General features: G+C 40.5%; 1 protein-coding gene across 1 annotated transcript; it reads left to right on the top strand.

Moving 5' to 3' along the window:
- Positions 1-388: 388 nt before the first annotated feature.
- On the top strand, positions 389-10,916 carry RRAGC (Ras related GTP binding C). The gene is made up of 7 exons (XM_054292604.1): positions 389-655; positions 4,114-4,317; positions 5,049-5,248; positions 6,092-6,206; positions 7,644-7,786; positions 9,036-9,184; positions 9,686-10,916. The coding sequence occupies exons 1-7, from the start codon at positions 389-391 to the stop codon at positions 9,835-9,837; spliced, it is 1,230 nt and encodes a 409-aa protein (XP_054148579.1). The 3' UTR covers positions 9,838-10,916.
- Positions 10,917-21,275: the final 10,359 nt, after the last annotated feature.

The raw sequence follows: 21,275 nt of genomic DNA on the forward strand, positions 1-21,275 counted from the left end.
CACCTCTGCTGCGAGCGGTGTGCGCCCCGGTGCCTCCGCTGCGTCCGGGCGCACCGAGCCCTGCGCGCCCCCGGTGCCGCCGTTCCGCAACGAGCCCTGCGTGCCGCCGCCCGGTGCCGCCGCCCGGTGCCGCCGCCCGGTGCCGCCGCCCGGTGCCGCCGCCCGGTGCCGCCGCCCGGTGCCGCCCCGCCCCGCGGCTCACGTGCGGCAGCGCCGTCAGGTGACTCGGGTCGTCTGACCGGAGCGTTCCCAGCTCGCTGCCGGCCGAGCCAATCGGCGGCGCGCAGCCTGACAGCGGCCAATCGGGGCCGGGCTGGGCTGGGCCGGGCGAGCAGAGGAGGCCCCGGGACGGGCGCTGGCGGCTGCGGGGCGGCGGGCTCGGGCGGACATGGCGCTGCAGTTCGGCGGGGCGGGCGCGCCAGGCGCAGCCGAGGAGCCGGCGTTGGTGGGGGGGAGCTTCGGGGCTGCGGACTCGTTCCCCAAGGACTTCGGCTACGGGGAGGAGGAGGAGGAGGCGGAGCTGGAGGGAGGCCCGGGGCCCGGTGGGCCCGGGGGCGGCGCGGGCGGGCCCGGCGGCGGCGCGGGCGGGGCGGACTCCAAGCCGCGGATTCTGCTCATGGGGCTGCGGCGCAGCGGGAAATCTTCCATCCAGAAGGTGAGGGGCAGCCGGCGGCTCCCCGCCCCTGCCTGCCGCGCTGCCTCTCCGGCGCCGAGCTGGTTCTCCCCGCCCTGCCGCTCTTCGGGCAATTTCTACTTTTTGTTGTGGGCCCGTGTGGCGAAGTTGGAGCGACGGGAGCCTCCTCCTTACAGACGTTTGCTTTCCAGAATGGACTCTGATCATCTGCCCTAGAGAGGAAGGTTGTGTAGCATAGGTTGTAGCCTTTGTATTTCTTCACTTTTAAGGCGTAAAAAGTGAAGACGCTGGTGTGAAATTTATCATGAGTAGGTTTTTTACGTGGTGTAGGTGTGTGGTGTTTAGCTAGTGCTTCCATTTGGAAGGCTTGAGCCGTTGTTTTGCCCTTTGATGCTTTGAGGGAGACTTCTGCTTTTGTGAGAGCAGAAAGAGCCTCTGGTTTCCTTTAGAGCGAGTAAACGAGAGTCCCTTGGCAAGGAGGAAATGCAGCAGTTCCGGTGCCTTAGGTTTGTTGGTAGCTTTGTGAAGTCATTAGTGTTTCTTAATAAAAATAAGACAAAACTGACTTTTGATTTGCCAGGTAGCTCACTGGAATTGCAGCAGTCAGAACAATCCTTGTTCCTCAGTGCAAATTTTGTTTGCAGTCCCTCCTGTGAACTTTGCATAGGTGATGTTTTTATGGAAAGGTATTACTAGTGAAATGCATAAGTCTCAGCTCTAGACTTAAGGGTCTCAAATTTGTTTCAGATGCAAGTGTGAAAGCCTACAGAGATTTCTATAAAGTTTTTGTGCAGAGAAGCCTTTTTGGACATTGCAGTATAGAAGGTATGCATCTGCTCCTTTTAGAAATGTTGTGCAGGCTGCGTGGTGATCCAAGACTGCAGTAAACCAATGAGTTCTGAGCTGACTTCAGCCCCTGTTAGTGAGAAATCTTTGCCATTGTGCTGTGCTGAAATCCAGTGGTAGCCTGGACTGTTGTTGCTTTTTAGCCTTATCAGTTACTCCCCGTTATTTAGGTCAAATGCTCCCACTGTATGTGCAAATGTTCTTTCACTGAAAGCCTTTTTTCTAACTATTTTACTCATGTGAATGGTATTCGTTGTAGACTCTTATTAGAGATCTGATTGTATTATCCACTTTTGAAAAAACTGAGCCCTAAAAGCAAGAGGAAGACAGCAACTCCAGATTACAGATAGATTTCAAGAAATTACAAGTCTCTTTATACATGTAGCTTTTGGACTTTTTTTATGGCACTCTTCAATTTTTTGAGGGTCTATTCCAGTAGTTGTGTAGGAAAGGAATGGTGTCATATTGAATATGCAGTAAGAGGACATAGAATTTATCTTTTGCCAGTTACTAATCTTGCTTAGGAATTAGAAGTTGTGATTCTGGTTCCTAGGAGCTCACTGTGATGCTGCCTGAGCAAACTCTAATATCAGGAAATTTCTTATTAACAGTGTCCCTGCTCTTAAATCTCTCTAGTTCAAAAATGGGCATAACCAGACCCAGCCCTTCTGTCTGGGCACCAGCTGTTGGTCCCCTTGCCAGAAAATAGGGATATATGCTAGATAAATTCTGTATTGGGGGAAGCATTGGCTTTGTGATTATCTAGAAATTTCTGTGAAAAACATGATTATTAAATAATTTCATGCTTCTACTGAGTGCAGTATTGACAGGAGATCTCTCACAAAAGAAAAAAACACAGTCCTGGGGAGGGGCTTTTTTCTCCTTTGGTCAATTGGGTTTTCCATGCTGGTGTAACCTATTAATACTCAGTTGCAAATTGTAGGTAAATTTTGGGAATGCAGTGATTGCTTCAGTTCATAAGCAAATTTCTGTGCAGACTTGCATAACTGGACTTACTGTACTCTACTGATGTAATAGGAAACTGGAAAGAGTTCAGGTGGAGAACATCAATCTGATGAAATGTGCTATTTTGGGAAAAAAAGGAGGTGACTGTGTTGCTTCCCAGAGACTTATCAGCTTTAAACTGAACTTACTAATTCTGTCCTGCTCTTGTGGGAGATGCTGAGTCCCAAAAGAAATGTTGATTTCAGTGTACTTTAGAACTATGCTGCAAACCTTGAAGAATGCAGTACAGCTGCTGTTTTTCTAGAAGTGTTCTTACTTCTCCCTACAAATGTCCTGCTGTTTAAAACCTCTGTTAGACCCTGGCCTCCTGAGATGTTTATCCCAAGGAAATAAATTCTTTCCCTTGGCCTTAAAAATCTAGGCTGAAGTAATACTTTGAACCTCACTGAACTGTACTAGGTGTGGAGCTGTTGGTCTTGCAGTTTTTTTCATAGTTTGTTGCATCAGGTTTCTAAAGGATGACTTCTGTAGCTGTCAGAAACACTTGAAGAAACCAAAATGACCAAGTTTGCAGTCCCTATTGTGAAGGTTTTAGGTTTACAAAGTGCTGTATATGAAGTTTGCAGTCCCTATTGTGAAGTTTTTAGATTTACCAAGAGCTGTATATGAAACTTCTTTAATTTTTGCAGTCCTGGTGTATGACTGATTGTTTGGAGTAACTTTCTTGTCTGGTTGAGTTGCATTAGCACAGAGTTCTCTGTTGACACTGGCTGGTTTTGCTACAGGCTGCTTGTGCTGCTTCTCTGCAAGGAAGGACTAAAATAAATCCCAGTGGGGCTTTTTGAGTTCTGGCAATGAGTCTGTTTATCATCCTGCAGCTGAACTGTTTTTGCCAACTGGTGCGAAATCCTTCATCCTTTCTTTAGTGAGCTTTCACAGGAAGTTCCACCTACATCAGAGGAATTATTTACTGTGTGGATGCCTGAGCCCTGGAACAGGCTCCCCAGAGAGGGTGTGGAGTCTCCCTTTGGAGCCACTCAAGAGCTGTCTGCATGCAATCCTGTGTCTTGTGCTCTGGGATGACCCTGCCTGAGCAGGGAGCTTGGATCAGATAACCCCACTGTGTTCCTTCCAACCTCACCCATTCTGTGATTCCCTACTCAAAATGAGTTGTTAATAGATGGCAAACTACCTAAAACTGAGGTGTTATTTTTGTACTCTTCTGTTGTAGCTTAGGAACCATCTCTTTATGTTGTGTTTTAACACCTGACACCAGACTAAAAACAAAGTTTCCTTTAGGAATTTCTAAGACTGAAAGGAAAAGTATTAAAAGCTTGCAGTTATTTATTTAACTGGCTTTATGCCAGATCTGAATAGAACAGAATTTGAAAACACTGTGCTAGCTTTGCTGGGAAAAAGAAAGAGTAACTTGGATGTCTTTGTCTCCAGCCAGCTGGGTTATTTGTGAAAACGTTTCACTGTATGCAGTTACTTGGTTCTTTTAAGGGGTAGACAATTTCCTTAGCTGATGCAGGAAGCTGTCTATTTACCTCAAGCTATACATTTTAGAATGTGTAAAACCTATTTGTAAAATTCAAGTCACAAATCTTTCACTAATTTCTTCTGATAAGATAAAATCTAGACTGTTATTTGTGTTCTTTTCACAGGTGGTGTTTCACAAAATGTCTCCCAATGAGACTCTGTTCTTGGAAAGTACCAACAAAATCTACAAGGATGATATTTCCAACAGTTCATTTGTGAACTTCCAAATATGGGATTTTCCTGGACAGATGGACTTTTTTGATCCAACATTTGATTATGAGATGATCTTCAGAGGAACAGGTGCTCTAATATATGTTATTGATGCCCAGGTAAATACAGATGACAAGGAAGTTTTAGTTTAACTTTTTGTGTGAAAGGGATGATGAAGAGGCCAGTAATTTGTATTTTTAGATAAGTTCATTTATATTTTTAGATAAGTTTGGTAGAGGCTTCTGCTGTGTATGAAGAGATGCATTGGCAATCTGACTCCTGGTGTGTGGTTTTGTTTTGGTGGAGTGACTGGACATATGCTGCTGGTGGAGAGAGTGGAAAAGGGCTCCTACTCTGAACTTACCTGTTCTGTAATAATAGGGAGAACCTGCTTGGTTATTTGGTCTGAATTATCCCTTTTTTCTGCTCTGGAGTTCAATTAATAACACACAGTTCAATTAACAACAGCTCACTTCTGACTTCAGGTTCTAGTATTGTTATACTGGTATCTGGTAGCTTCTAATCAACCTAGGATTTGCACCCTGGGAGGTTTTCTGGTTTTTGGGACCATCTTGGGGATCTCTGCCTTGTGCTGGAGTTGAAGTGTACCCCACATTTTGCTCTGAAGTCTGGTTTTGTGTAGCTGAGCCTTGTATAGCTAATGAAAATTAATTGACATAAAGAATCTAAGCTGCTTGGATTTATGACACACCAAGGTATTCTCTTGTCCCATACTTCTATTTAGTTACAGAAGTGAAGTTCTTGCACTGAAATATTTTGTCTTTGTGCAGAATGGAATAGTTATCAGGCAGCAACTTTGTCATTCATTCCTGCCAAAACTGATTTACAGGATGACTACATGGAAGCTTTAACAAGACTCCACATTACAGTTTCAAAAGCCTACAAGGTCAACCCAGAAATGAACTTTGAAGTTTTTATTCATAAAGTTGATGGTTTATCAGATGACCATAAAATAGAAACTCAGAGGGATATTCATCAGAGGGCTAATGATGATCTTACAGATGCTGGGCTTGAAAAACTTCACCTTAGGTGAGTTAAAGACTCTGGCATATGTGATTCATGCTGTTGCTGATATGCATACAGATTAAAGGCTTTTAGATGTAATACTGGAGCAAGATCTGGGTAGTTTCTTATTGAACTAACTTGTATAAATAAGATTGCTGAATTTATGCACAAGCCTCAGCTGTTAGGCTGACTGAAAAAGAGGCAGGCTACTGTATCAGATTTATAAATCAACAGATTTATCCCTGCTCAGTGATAATTGAAAGTTTCTCTTTCAGTGTAACAGATTTGTGCCTGTGGGCTGGAGGAGCAGGGAAAGAGAGGGGAATCTCTCTGCCTTCTAGTCCTGACTTGCACTGATTTTCCCTGTGATTAGTGTGGTTGATTCTAAAAGCTCAGTGTGTTAGTTGAGATTTGGCTCACTTTTAAGGTATTTTCTACAGACACCTTTAAAACAAGCTATCTTTTCTCTGGTTTTGTTGTTCTTTTGATTCTTGTGGAGCCGGTATCTTAATGTTAATGTGAAAAAAGTGGAAGGCCAGGAATGGGACTGGCAGAAATCTGATTAAGCATTTTTACACCTTTGTGATAAGCATTGTGTGGGCAAAGTGTATTCTAACGATGCTGAGATTTTTATTTTTGTTCTTCCATCTCTCAAGGATGGGAAAAATCTGTTCCATGTGTACTCCAGCTGCTCAGAACTTTGATTCTTTGTGCAATGTCCAGACATATTTGTGATAAAGTCATCCCAGGCAAAAGTAGCAGGCCTGAATGTTAGAAAATGTAACTTTAACATTTCTATTACAGTTCTGAAACACTCTTGAATCTTCTTTTTCTTTTTTCTTTCATTGCCCTCCCTCCTCATCTCAGCTTTTATTTGACCAGTATCTATGACCATTCAATATTTGAAGCCTTCAGTAAAGTGGTACAGAAGCTCATTCCACAGCTGCCAACCCTGGAAAATCTACTTAATATCTTCATATCAGTAAGTGTTCATCTCACAGAACTTTGAATGAAATACCCAGAATGGTAAAGCAAAGTCCTTCTGCTAAAGGTTTCTGGCTAGATCTGCCCTTGAGAGATTTGGGTGGCACTCATGTAGGTGTCCTCTGGCAACCTGGTTTTCTGTATTAAAAGCTCTTTACCAGCTGATTTGTACTGCTGTGTGCTTTGGGACTTTCTCTAAATATTGACAAAGTGTATTTTGCCTGGTTGTAACAGCTGATGGAGGTTTCCTGCCAGCAGGGTGTACTGATTACTTTGCTAAGGCAATTAGTAGTTTAATGTACTGGCCAGAGATTTTTTGATAATATGAACTTGGCCTCAGACTCAGCTGTCTGTTTCATATGACCTGTGAGACTTTTCCCCTTTTTTTCTTAGTGTTTGTGTTTCTTATGGAATTAGAAATTTGCTGCTCTGTACTTTCAATCAAATAAAATATCACCCTAGAGACAAGGCCATCTCATTTAAGTTGTCTGTGAGGCTGTTGCAGGCATTTGGACAACAAAGAAAAAACATTTATATCCAGGAGGAGCTGGACACTTAGACATGTCACCCCATGCTACCATTTAATGCTTGTTTGGTAGAGCACTGTTTGTAATAACCTGCCCAGTGGATAAAGGATATGTTGACCTTCCCAGTGCCATGAGGATGTGGAGTGTAATCTTGATATCAGAAAGATTGTCTGGATATCCTCAGGACACTGTCCCGGGTATTCAGACTAGCTAGGAAAAGATAAGGAGTGTTTCTGGTGCATAAATAGAAAAGAAGCTTTGCCAGTAATGTATGTGTGATAAATTGAACCATAGAAGGTTTCTGAACTGTGTATGGACACATGCACTTTACCAAAATGCTCAGGTACAAATGGCATTGTGCTTTTCCATACTCATAATGTGCTACTTTTCATGGGTTTTTAACTTCAGAAGCTAAGTTGCTCTGCATGTTAAACTGCATGGCAAATGCTTCATGCAGAAACTGAACTGCCAAGATACTACAAGCATAAATTTAAGGGTCAGCACACTGCTATGAAATATCTCTGAGCCCAGTTCCTTAGGAGGACGTGAATTCTGGCTCTTCTGGAGTTAATAGAAACACAGAAAAGGTAAATTGCTGAATATGGATTCTGGAAGCACAGTAAAATGTAACCTTGATAATGATTAGTTAAATAACAAACTGAAAAGAATTGTACCAGAGTCCCCAGTTTTATTTTTGTCAGCTATGTGATGTTGATATGTATTATGGCAACAAGGTTATTGTATTTGTAAAGTAAATGCTCTAAATCTTGTATCTATCCTAAGCCTCTAAATTGCTTATATTTAAACTATCTTCTGCTACTAAGAATGTGAAGATGTATAAATTCTAGTTGAGATTATAAAAATGCAGTTATTTTCAAAATTCATCCAAATTCTTTCTCTTTCTGAAGAATTCAGGCATTGAAAAAGCTTTTCTCTTCGATGTAGTCAGCAAAATCTACATTGCAACAGACAGTTCTCCTGTGGACATGCAGTCATATGAGTTGTGCTGTGACATGATTGATGTAGTCATAGATGTTTCCTGTATATATGGGTAAGTGATGAATACTCTCAGGAAAAAAAGAGTCCTCAGAAGGTGTAGAAACACCTGTAGGAATAGATTGTAAACTGTTCAATTGGTGCTGGCTTTGTCATGCAGCAAAATGCTATCAATTGGTTTTTAGAGCACATTGGTTCTGTGAATAACTAAAATAAATCCAAATTATTTGGCAGCATTTATACTTGGTTTGTTTCCCTCCACTGATGGCCCTAGACAGATATGTAACATTTGTAGAAATCGTGTTTCTAAACACAATTTACACAAAATATTCGAAAATACACAAGTGTATATTCTTCTATATATGTATATATATACACAAGTATATTTCAAATATTTTACACAAGTATTTGAAAATCTGAATACTGCTGTGTCTGGTTTGGCGTGGTGGAGCAGGTACATAAATACCTGTAAATAACTGGGGTCAATAGCATGCCATAAGTGTAACCTGCAGTGATATTGCTTTGAGATTTGCTGCAGTCTGAACAGAACAACAATTGCCAGATAACTCATCTGCTGCTGACCATCTATGAGGGATGCACACAGTGCTGATATCTCACAATTTACAGCAGAATTATACTTCCCACTGGACTTGAGAAGTGGTTCTGAAGAAGTGATAGCTTATGTTAGAACTGTAGCCTGGAAAATGCAGTGCTACCAAGAAAATACCACAGCATTTCATGGTCTGTCTCCTGATGGGTTGATCCAGGGTTGTGTAACTGTTTGATTTGGGGTTTTTTTCAGGAGGGCTTAGAAGTAACTTGCAGTACATCATTTGCTTCTATAGTAATTTAACTAACACTAATAACTTGAAGCTAGAAAACAGCATGCTCATCTCTTCTTGTAATAAATGCAAGCTGGTGTAGCTTAAGACCAAAAGTGTCCTGCTCCATTTTGCATCCTCTGCCCCAGTCTCACAAAGGAAGCCTTTATATTAATTTACCAAAAGTAATTTCACTGAGCTGTCACTCCAAACATCAAAAGAATTCATGCTGGTAGCTTGCTCTTAACTTTTCATTTATGATAGTCAGTATCTAATGAAGGCCTCTGCCCTGTTTAGCTCTGGCTTTCCTGAGAAACTGAAGTCTGATAATGGTCTTACTCACTGAGAGTATTGAGACCTGCATTGCAGGTTCTCCATTTGCTTAGCTCAGTATGAGTAATATTCTTCTAACTGCATTTAGCAGCTGTTTGTCTTGGAAGTTACATGTTAGATGATGCCTTGGGTTAACTTGTTCTTTTTTAGGTTAAAAGAAGATGGCACTGGAAGTGCTTATGATAAAGAGTCAATGGCAATTATCAAGCTCAATAACACAACAGTCCTGTACTTAAAGGAAGTAACAAAGTTTTTGGCATTAGTTTGCATTCTTAGAGAAGAGAGTTTTGAGCGCAAAGGTAAGAACTTCCCTGCCATTGAGCAGCCTTTATATAATATTTTTCTATCAGCTATAAAATATGAATATGACTTTACAAGTCACCTTGATTTTTGTCTGACTAAATTTGTGTAGTTTCTTATGGGAGAAAATTTTTATTTTTTGGAGATAGATCTAATGAGGTCGTATTTTTAAATTTGTGAATCATCACTTTAATCACTGTCCTGCTGCCAAAATGACTTGTGTAGCTAACGTGAGTTCTGTCTCTACCATCTGTTCTTGTGGGATCAGTGGTATGGAGCCATGGGCCCCTCACCTACTGTTTGATCATGAATATACACCTTGCATTCCAAATTATTACCTGAGACAATCCAAATAAATACTAACATCAGTAAAACTTTGTTAAATCTTCTCAATCCAAATTTATACTAAATAATTAGCAAAATACCTATTTGATACTGATTTTGAAGCTGTGTTTACATAAATATGCCAATCTGAGCCCAGTTTTTCCTCTCCTTGCCAGGTTTGATAGACTACAATTTCCATTGCTTCCGCAAAGCCATCCATGAAGTTTTTGAAGTAGGTGTTGCCTCCCACAGGATCTGCAACCATCAATCAAGCACCTCAAATATGAAAGCAGTGACTCACAATGGCACACCTAGGAATGCAGTCTAGAGGAAAGCTAAAGACCTTGGGTAGACTTGTCAGCTCTTCACTCCAAAGTTTTGTGGAACAAGAGAAGAGTAGTCTGAAAGCCTGAAGTATGTTTCAGAGAAGAGTGGTCCTAACTGTGGAACAGCAGATTGTAACTCATGTTGGGCAACTGAGACTACTGTGAAAATACTTTGAGGCCAGTGGAGTTAGAAATGCCAGTTTGAAATCAGCTGTATTGCAAATGCAGTAGGTTTTCAGTTTGGAGTCCTCTTTTAACAGTCTGTGTCTGACTGATTGCCTGGTCAAAACTTACAAACAATTGAGTTGGGTTTTGTGTGAAACACTGAACAGTCACTTGCTTAACTTTTTAAAATTTTTTTTTAAATTAATCTGTAGAATATCCTCTTTTGCTTAAGTTTACCTCCTGTCATGCAAAAACAAAATTGGTGTTATTAAGGCTTGTGAAACTCAAGCTTTTTGCTTGCTGAGGCTGGTCTCAAATCATTCCATTAAGTAGTTCTTGTTCTTGCTGGTGTGCTCATAGTTCTCATGAATTCTGTGCTTGTTAAGTGGATGCAAGATAGAGAGCTCTGTTCTAGTGATCATGTGTTTGTTTAGAGAACTGACCTGGAGCTTCATTCTGAGAGATAGTGATACTTTGCTTTCAGACCACACTTCTTGGTATGTCCCCTTTGATGGAAGGGAAGGAATAAAATCAGAAATAAACTACCTGCTCTCTTTTGCAAAAACATGGATGTCATAAATCTGTGTGATTAATCCTATTCATGAAACAACTGCATGGCTAACTAAACTGAAATGTCTGCCATCTGTTGGAACAAAGCAGCCCCTTTCAGCTATTCCCAAGCAAAGAAATTACCAAGTTACTGACTTTTGATGGTGGATCTTTCTCCACTCTCTGACTGATAATCAAGACAATTCCTAGCAAAATGTCTGAGGGTGTTATCTGTGCATGGCAATTAAGTTCACTGTGCCATAATTTACTAATAGTACTGGACTTTGGAAGTACATTGATTCTGTACTATGACAAACACCCTCTTGTTTGTCTCTGTGCAATCTGACTAAAATAGTGGTTTTTCTGATTTTGTGAATTCTGCTGACTTTCATACTACGGGCAGTATATGTGAATCCTTTAATTTATTGGTATTAGTAGTGCAGATGTCATTCTGTACACCAGCCTTGCTGTGCAGGAGGCTCAGCCACTGGCCCATAAAGACCTTGCCTCCTTTTACCTGTCCCTGTGTGTGTATAGGTGTTGCAAAGCCATTGGACCAACTATACAAGTCCCACTATAAAAGTTTCTGCAAGAAGAACTAATTGGAGTGATTTCTGCAGCTGGTGTATTTATGTGGTCAGAAATAACCTTGGGACTGCTTCTGTGCTTATAGAATGAACTTCCATTGATATATGTAAAAATGAATATACATGCATTAACATTGGGGTGTATGCACATACTGTGTAAATGTGTTTTTTTTTTTATTTACAGCAGGAAACTGGAATTTAAGTGCTCTAGGTCTGTTCTCTTAAATCTAGGCTGAGCCCCTTTTTGCTAATGGAACTGCAGAGCTCTTTTTGAGGGAGTGCAGTGGGCTCTTAAGATTGGGTTTTGTAGTTTGCAAGCACTATCACAGTTCAGATTCTGAAGGTAAGAGAAGAAATTGGCAAAATAACAGGAAGAAAGAATCCCCATTTGTGCAGTGAGTTTTCCATGTTCTAAGTACATGCATATGTTCTCTTTCTTTTCACCCACTACAGGATTTTGTGCTAATAAAATGGAGAAAAAAAAAGTCAAACTGTAACACTATTGTTTCTGCTTGTCTTTATGGACAGAAGTCTATAAAGGCCTATGTGGTTAAGCAAACCTTTAAAATCAATGTTATCTTTATGGTATACTTAAAAAAGTTAAATACTACATTCCCATTTAGTCAGCCTTAGCTTTCATTTTAATTAAAAACTGCATCAGAATTAAGCTCTGAAAGTTAAATTTGTTGAAAGTTAAAATTAAAAGGAGTAGAGTATTTCTTTAGTTTACTGAATTAAGATGTTGTTATACAAGGAGAGTGTCAGTAACCTGTTGCTGCTTTAGTGAATTTTTGGCTTCTGAAAGCCAAGGGAGGATGAAGGATAGGAATTAGGCTTTATTTTCTTGCTTGTGCAGGAACTTATCTCTCCTTCTTGTACTGACCTGCTGGAGGGAGAGATGCTATTAGAGAGAAGGGAAGGCAGTATCACAATATCTCCAGTAAAAGCACTGAACTTGCAGAGGAAACCATCAATCAAAGCTTTACTTTTCTGCCTTTTTTTCCCTTTTTTCCTCCTCTGAACCTGTAGTGCTGTGAATGTTCTTCAGTATTTTTTTGCAAACAATTGAGGAGCTGTGATTTTAAGGAGAAGAGTGGCGCTGACAGGGGAGGGCATAGGCAAAACAGTAACCCATCTGCTGAGAGAAGGGATAAAATTTCTTTCTGTTGAAGAATAAAGCAATCCCTTGCCGAGGTACCTCTCAAAGCTTTGCATTGTTGGGCACTGGGGCATTGCTGATGACTGGTTGAATTTCCCATTGGCAATTATGCACAGGAGAGGGATGGAGGGAAAGGCCAAGCCCAGGAAGAGGGGCACAGCAATCAAAGGTGGTATCACTGCTGTTCTGAAGGCGTAATACTCCTACCTTTGGCTGTTAGACCCAAAAACCCCTCCTCACTGCATCTCTTGCTCTGTATCTGACAGATAGCTACTCTCCTGTTGGGGAAGATGAAACAGGAAATCCTTATAAATATGATTGCCTGGCAAAAGATTTTGAGAATATGGAAACTGTAAGTGAGATTGAAATGAAAGCAAGCTTTGAGATCCCTCAGTTACTGAACAACTGGAAAACAATGGCATGGCCAGCTGAAGGTGATCCCCTTTGGATGAAACAATCCCCTCTGCTTGCAGACAGGCCCAAGGCTCAGAGCAGACCCTGCCAGCTTGGCGGAAGGGCCCAAAGAGGAGTTTTTAGGGTTTAAAATGTAACCCAGTGTGGTGATGTTATCGGCATGGTAAATTTACATAGAGCCTATTAGAATAGGCTTTACATTATATGGTAATGTAAAGCCTATTCTGATAGGCTGCATGTAAATGCTATAGGATTTATATCTTGTACTAGACTGGTTAGTGAGAATTAGAATATTCAGCACAGAAGAAGATTCATGCTATTGGAATGGGAACTTCGCTCTCTCTTTCTCTTTGTGGCTCCTCTTTGGGGTGTGCTCCAAGCTGTGGCTGGCAGCCCCCAGCAGGGCCCCTTTGCAATAACCCACAAGTTCCAGCCCTGGCTGCAGAGATCTCTGCTCTCTGTCCGTCCCCAGCACCCTACCCTCGTTGTTCCAGCGCTGTCCTGCTCGGGGAATGGGATCAGCTCCGCTCGCTGGGAGCTCCTCCCGCTCCGGAGCGCCCCGAGCAGCTCAGCCCGGCCTCGGCCGCCGCTGTGCGGGCTCGGGGCGGGCTCAGCCCCGGCCTCACCTGCCCACGGTGGCTGTGGGCAGCCCTGCCCCGGGGCCGGTACCGGAGCCGCCCCGCCTGGCCCGGGCAGTGCGCGGTGCTGGGAGCAGCCGGACGGACAGACGGACGCCTCTGCGTGCGTGGTTTTTATCATTTAGGAAAGATTAGTGTTCCTTTTGGTGCGGAATAGCGGGACGCCTGTAAGACTCCACATCAGAAGCCTGTGTGTGCTTGGTTTTTATAATGTAGGAAATGTTATCATTTTATCATTTCATTTTATCATTTGTGTTCCCTTTGATGCCGAAGAGTGAGATGCCTGTGTGTGCGTGGTCTTCTCTCATTTAGGGAAGATTTTTGTTCCCTTTGGTACAGAATAATGGGACGCCTGTGTGTGCACGGTCTTCTCTCATTTAGGGAAGATTTTTGTTCCCTTCAATGCCAAATAGTGGGATGCCTGTAAGACTCCGCAACAGACGTCTGTGTGTGCGTGGTCTTTTCTCATTTAGGGAAAATTTTGTGTTCCTTTTGGTGCAGAATAGCAGGACGCCTGTAAGACTCCACAAGAGATGCCTATGTGTGCGTGGTTTTTCTCATTTAGGAAATATTTTGAGTTTCCTTTGGTGCAGAACTGCAGAACGCCTGTGTGTGCGTGGTCCTTTCTCATTTAGGAAAGATTTTAGGTTCCCTTTGATGCGGAATAGCGGGATGCCTATAAGGCTCCACAACAGATGCCTGTGTGTGCGTGGTTTTTCTCATTTAGGGAAGATTTTTTCCCCTTTTTGTGCGGAATAACGGGTTTGAGTTTTGGGCTTGCAGCAGCCGCTCGCTGTAGACGGCGCTCTGGTAACGCGTCTGCAGGAAAACTTTAAAAATGAGATTCCACTGACCCCTGCTGCTGTGCATGTAGCCAGCTTCTCCCTGCCTTTCCTTTTCTTGCTATTCTCTGCCCTCCCAGCACAGTGTTTTACACTGACAGTTGTGGAAACCATAGCAGGAGAAACGTAGCCTTTAAAAAAGGAGTTCTAGAGATGCCTTTTCTGAATGCTGGCGTTTTTTGAGGTTTGCCTTTGGTAAAAATCTCTTGTGCTGTCAGTTTAAACAAGCTGGAAGCTGGACTTCAAGGGACACTAATTAAGTTTGCTTATGACACTAAATTTAGAGGAGATGTCAACTCCCTCTAAGGAAATTAAAATTTGCTCTCTCATAATATACTGTTAAATCTGCAATTACCTTACAAAATGTTTTTAAAACCTTTTACTCTATGACATAACAAAGATAAAGGGAATTATGTTAATTCCCTGTTTTTATGTCACTTGGGGCAAATAAAAGAGAAGCTATTGCAGTCTGTCCACATTTTGCTTGATTTTGATTTTTACAATCAAGTTTCTGTTGTTGATATTGTCCCCATCCCTCTCTTCCACCATCAATCTCCCCACTCCTAGATATCTTTTGGGCTGCCAGCTGATTATTCTTTATCTGAAATCTGTAAGAAAAAGTCAAAGAGGAAATATGTTGAAATACCAAGTAAAATTAAACCACCTGGTGGATAAAAGTAGGGTGGATCCATTTCATTCTTTTTGGCTTGCAGCGAGTGAATTGGTTATTCAGTGCTCCCCTGTGATCTAAAGACTGTTTATCTTTCATGCCCTCTAGATGGCTGTCTTGTTCTCTTTGAAAGAATATCACTCTCTGATAGAGCTGTAAGGCAGAAAGTTTATCTAATTAGTCTCAGTTTTTACACGTTTGTGTATTTGCAATGTGCTTTAACGTTTATGAACAAAAATTACAATATGTGACTTGAAAACCTTCTGTGAACCACTGTCAGCTGATATGTCTTCTGCTTCTGGGCAGGAGGTGGATAAGTACTAACTTGTTTCAGAGAATTGAAAGTATTTCCTAATAAACTTTCCATTCTATCAAAAAGCTGCTAACTTATTGCACAAGAAAACTTTTGTAAATGATAATATAATTGCCAAACAACAGCTTAATAAAGCTACATCTTCAATCATCCATCAGCAGTGTGGAGTGAAAGTTTCCTGAGGTTTTCAGTTCTTCCTTGTTAAAAAAAAAACAAACCTAAAATTTTTGGTTCTTGAATTTATTTCATTAAATTTAAATTTTGTTAAATTTTGTCTTCAGAAGGTGACTGCTGATAGTTGGCAAATCTGTAGCAGGGTCCTCATGAGGTGTTCATTGGATGTTATCCCATACAAGCAGGCATTTTAACACAAACATACATATATCAACTATTTCACTACTATATCTAAACTTAATTAATAACAGAAATAAAAATGATATCTTTATAACAGTTACTTTAACAGCACACATATAAAATGCATTTTAATATTTGTGAAAAGCCAATATTACAATATGTATCTATATTATCTGTATAATATCTATATTATAACATGTATCTATATTATATCTATATTATAATATGTATCTATACTTTTTAATATATATTGTAATATGTATCTATACTTTTATCCTTATATATATACACTATATATACTATATATACTATATATATTATTATACTATATAATATATATATCTATATTATAATATGTATCTATACATATATACATACATATATATATATATACACACTATATATACTGTATATTATATCTGTATTATAGTATGTATAATATAGACATCTTATAATATAGATTGGGATCTCTGCCCTTCCCAAAATCTCTCCAGATCATCCTTCCTAAAATCCCTCAGGATCTCTGCCCTTTCTATCCAAAATCCCTCCACATCTCTGCACTTCCCAGCCAGAACTCCTCGGGATTTCTGCTCTTCCCAAAATCCCTCAGGATCTCTGCCCTTCCCAGCTAAATGCTTTGGGATCTCTGCCCTTTCTATCCAAAATCCCTCCAGATCTCTGCCCTTCCCAGTCAAAATCCTTCCAGATCTCTGCCCTTTCCAGCCAGAATCCTTTGGGGTCTCTGCCTTTCTCATCCAAAATCCCTCAAGATCTCTGCCCTTCCTAAAATCCCTTGGGATCTCTGCACTTCCAAAATCCCTCTGGATCTCTACTCTTACCAGCCAAAATCCCTCCAGATCTCTGCACTTCCTAAAATCTCTCCAGATCTCTGCTCTTCCCAGCCTGAATTCCTCAGGATCTCTGCACTTCCTAAAACCTTCACAGAATCTCTGCCCTTCCCCGAATCCTTTGGGATCTCTGCGCTTCATAAAATCCCTCAGGATCTCTGCCCTTTCCAGCCTAAATCCTTCGGGATCTCTGCACTTTCTATCCAAAATCCCTCAGGATCTCTGCCCTTCCCAGCCTAAATCCTTCGGGATCTCTGCACTTTCTATCCAAAACCCTTCGGGATCTCTGCACTTTCCAGCCAGAATCACTTGAGATGTCTGCCCTTCCCTGAATCCCTCGGATCTCTGCCCTCCCTAAAATCCCTCGGGATCTCTGTCCTTCCTAAAATCTTCTCGGGATCTCTGCACTTCCCTGAATCCCTCAGGTTCTCTGCCCTTCCCGGTTTAAATCCCTACAGATCTCTGCCCTTTCTATCCAAAATCCCTCTGGATCTCTGCACTTCCCAGCCAGAATCACTTGAGATCTCTGCACTTCCTAAAATCCCTCCAGATATCTGCATTTCCCAAAAGGCCTCAGGTTCTCTATCTCCGCAGCCTGAATCCCCCGGGATCTCTGCGCTTCCCAGCCAAAATCCCTCGGGATTTCTGCCCTTCCTAAAACCTCTCGGGATCTCTGTCCTGCCCTAAATCCCTCGGGATCTCTGCCGTTCCCAAAAGCCCCCAAGCTAAGAGATGTCTCCAGCTGCACCCTCCCCTCACCTTGGCCAATTCTCTTTAGAGAATCTTAATCTCCATCTCTTAGGCAACAAATAGAAGATTTGTTGAAATTCCCTGAGAGAAAGGGAATTCAAGGAACCCTGAAATTCCCTGAGAGAAAGAAAGGAAAAAAAAGAAAAAAAATTCCTAACCTCCAACACCAATGAAGACATTTACTTCTTGCTGTGTTTCTTTTGTTTCTAAGTGACTTTACATACATATTTTTTCCTGCTTCTGAACTACCAAAAATGGAATTTTCTCACTGAAGAGGAAGTGCCCTCCTCTTGACAGCATTGATCTTGGGGTGTTCAGAAACTACTTCAAGTTAATTGCTGTTAAAAACAATTGATAAGGGATGATAACTTACCTGATTGAGCATTGATTAAAATAATTGCTTTCTGGAAAAGACTCCCTTATAAGCTAATGCTTCTGAAGGGGAGATCATGAGATTATTAAACATCCTTCTGCTGTCACAAAGAATGATGTCAGTTTTCATAAGTGACAATTAGCACAGTGATAGCAACTTTAGGTTAGGAAGTGACTGCTTTAATCTGCTTCTCCTGCATACAGAATCACAGAATGGACTAAGTTGGAAAACACAGTTTTTGTTGGTCAGTTCAGTTAAAAAAAATCAGAAGTCAAATAAGAGTCTTTTGAGGTTAAGAAAAAATGACAACGTTTATATTTGACTTTATTAAATTATTTGTTTTTACAGAATTTTCAAGTCTACCTAATTTAAATATATTTCCAATGGAGTAGAGGTCTTGATAATATTATTTAAAAAGCTTCAAAACCTGCATTGACTTTCAGAAATGCTTGATCATCTGAGCAGTTTATAATAAAAGAAAACAAATCAGAAAACTCAAGTAGCAGGAGAAAGTTTAAGGTTTATTTTAGGTTTATTCTTTGAGCAGTTTGTGTGAGAATGATGTGTCACCAGGTGTGGTGACAGTTAAAGCAGCAGTGTCTGAAGAGAGGATGATTGCTGAAATATGTCAAAAGTAAATGAATGTAAGAGTTGTTGGGGGAGGTCTTGTCTTTGGAAAAGATGCTTTCAACACACACAAAACAAAACAAAACAAAACAAAAAGTGATTTTTTTACTTCTGCATCTGCAGCAAAGTTCTTCAGTCAAAAGTTGGGCAATCATTTTCCTTTGTGTTACATTCTTTCTGTTTTTTCTGATAGTGCCTTTTGCAGAATATACTTGTTCAAAACGCCAAGACCATATAATTTTCTCAAAACTTAATTGAAAGCACCATAAGGACAGTGTAAATTTAAGTGAAGCTCTGATTTCATGGTCCAGCTCTGCGTCTTTCAGACCAACATTCTCTCACAGATTTGGGAAGACCTACCAAGCTGATCAAATCTTTTCTAGCTTTTACATTATTCCTTCTTTTTAATCCTGTACAAGAGCTACTATGTGTAACTCTTGATAAAACAGGAAAAGTTTGCTGCAGTTTTATTGAAGTTCCCACCTTTTACTCTGTCTGAATTTCCTTTTTAATAGCTGATACTGGAATGATAAAGTGTGTGTATATATATATATATATATATATAAATAGATTAAAATATATAAATATAAATGTGCACCTCTATAGAAGATTTATAAACTTCCTTTTTAGTTTTAAACATGTAGATGGCACATCTGTAAGGTAACTTCAAGATTCCTCATATGATAATCTAGTCATGTTATCAATTTACTGTCTGCTCTAAAATCACTTCTTTATTCCTGGTTTTGCTTGGGGATTCAGTCAATCAGAATTATATGTGCATATTCTAATATTTCCTTTTTTTAATTGTCATGCTTCCTCTCTAGAGAAGTAATTATGAAGTGTGCAAGCACTCAAGTAAATCTAGATCTTATGTAAATAACAAGAGGTTTCTAATTACATGAAGAATGAATAAAGAGAAAATAGTGTCATCAGCACATGACACTATTTTCATGTAATCCAAATATGTCCTGAAATAGCGGGACATTTTATTAGAGAGGTATAAAGGCATGAGATATTTAATGGTGTCAATTTTGTCCATGACATTTGTGGAGTTGATGTTGCCAAATGATTAATAAATGGAAAATTGGAAGCACTTTGTATGTGTGTGAGATGTAACTGATACAACCACTTTTTGGTTTAAGCAACATTCCTCAAATTCTGGAGGAATTCCTGTTCCAGCAGTGCATACGAAATAGGTAAGGGGATAAAAATATCTGTTTTTTTTTTTATCCTAGCTGCTAAGGTGCAGCTAAATAAGTGAATCACCTTCCTTTGCTTGTTTTATTTTTAATCCTGCATAATTCCATTAACAAAAAAGAAATGTGTAGAGTAACAGAGGTTGTAATCTCTGTTGGTTGGAAGGAGGATGTCTATTTCTTAGGATGTGCTACAAGACTGCATCTAAACTTATTCTCCCACATAACACTCTGCCTAAAGTTGTGTGACTAGACAAATTGCTCTTCCAGCAGTGCATAATAAATAGGTAGGGGGATAAAAATATCTAGTTTTTATCCTAGCTGCTAAGATGCAGCTATATAAGTGAATCACCTGCCTTTGCTTGTTTTATTTTTAATCCTGCAGAATTCCATTAACAAAAGAGAAATGTGTAGAGTAACAGAGGTTAGGAGGATGATGTCTACATCTATTTCTTAGGATGTGCTAGAAGACTGTATCTTCACTTATTCTCCCACATAATACCGGGCTTAAAGTTGTGTGACTAGAGGAATTGCTGTTCCAGCAGTGCATAATGAATAGGTAGGGGGACGAAAATTTCTGGTTTTTATCTGAGCTGCTAAGGTGCAGCTAAATAAGTGAATCACCTGCCTTTGCTTATTATTTTTAATCCTGCATAATTCCATTAAAAAAAAGGAGAAACGTGTAGAGTAACAGAGGTTATAACTTCTGTTGGTTGGAAGAAAGATGTCTGTTTCTTAGGATGTGCTACAAGACTGTATCTTAACTTATTCTCCCACACAATACTCTGCCTGAAGTTGTGTGACTACCTCACAGCAGAAGGTTATTAACCACGAGCATATGGCTTCTGTCCTGGTGGTGGCACTTAGCACCCTCGCTGCAATGCACCAAGCATTTGGAGGAAGGAACAGGAACCCAAAAGAATTAATAGTAATAATAATAATAATAATAATAATAATAATAATAATAATAATAATAGTAATAATAATAATAATAATAGTAAAATAAAACAAAAAGCAGTGTAAAATGATAACGGGGGAGTGCGCAGTCCCTCTCAGCGAGCAGCTCAGCAGAGCAGAAGTGTGGCCCCAGTCACGGCGCTGTGAGTCATTATTGGAATCCTTCGCCTGCAGGCTCGGAGCAGTGATGCAGGAGAAGCTCACGCTGGGATGCTGATAGCTCCTCGCAGTGACTGTGAAACTAATCAGGCTGCTGAAGGCTCGCGTTTGTTCCCTGACAGACACATTCAGAATCAAACATCAGCACTATCCCTGCGTTTCTGTGAGAGCACAAAGCAGCGCTGCTTATTCGCTGTGAAATGTTGTTGTTGTTGTTGTTGCAATAATAAAAATTATTATCATTTTTACCAGCTTCGGTTCTCTGAGGAATAAGAAAATGTCCCTCTGGGAACTGCTGCAAATGTGACATTTTATTTTGTAAATTGTTTCTCTGATTTGGACAGGGCGGGATGTTAGTTTTCAACATTAGAATAATATTTTTCTATTAGCCTAGGAAAGGCATTACTTGAATGAATATTCTTCTGGTGCTGCTCTCCATCATTATAGTGACAGCACAGGAATTATAATAATAGCCTAATTCTACTAATTTTCTACCTTGTGCTCATTTTCTATTCCTGATTGTTTCAGCACCTTTACACAATGTGACTGCCACACAACTCTTCTTTTTGTACTGAGAAAGGTATTTATCCTTGGTCACTTAATAATGCTTCAGATTCTTTATTGTAATATCTAAAAGGCTCTTGAAGTTTGAATAGAGTTCCAGTTCCTTTATGGTCCTTACCATGTTGTGCCTTCTTAGCTAGCTATCTGTGTTTGTAACTGTTGATAAAGAGAAAAGAAATTGATGTTAAATGGAAGCATGGGAGGCCTTCAGGGAAGGGAAGAATGAAGCCTGAGAAAGCCAAAAAAGGCAGGTCTACAGTAGGCTGCAATTTCAG

This window comes from Melozone crissalis, unplaced genomic scaffold, assembly GCF_028551555.1.
Source record: "Melozone crissalis strain CALT ecotype California unplaced genomic scaffold, PUWL_Pcris_2 ptg000111l_1, whole genome shotgun sequence".
NCBI lineage: Eukaryota > Metazoa > Chordata > Aves > Passeriformes > Passerellidae > Melozone > Melozone crissalis.

Excerpts from the sequence above, each read along its gene's own strand:
- RRAGC (XM_054292604.1), top strand. The coding sequence starts at position 389 with ATGGCGCTGCAGTTCGGCGGGGCGGGCGCGCCAGGCGCAGCCGAGGAG. Across the intron at positions 4,318-5,048 it reads TATATGTTATTGATGCCCAG|GATGACTACATGGAAGCTTT; the intron begins GTAAATACAGAT and ends ACTGATTTACAG. Across the intron at positions 9,185-9,685 it reads AGAGAGTTTTGAGCGCAAAG|GTTTGATAGACTACAATTTC; the intron begins GTAAGAACTTCC and ends TCTCCTTGCCAG.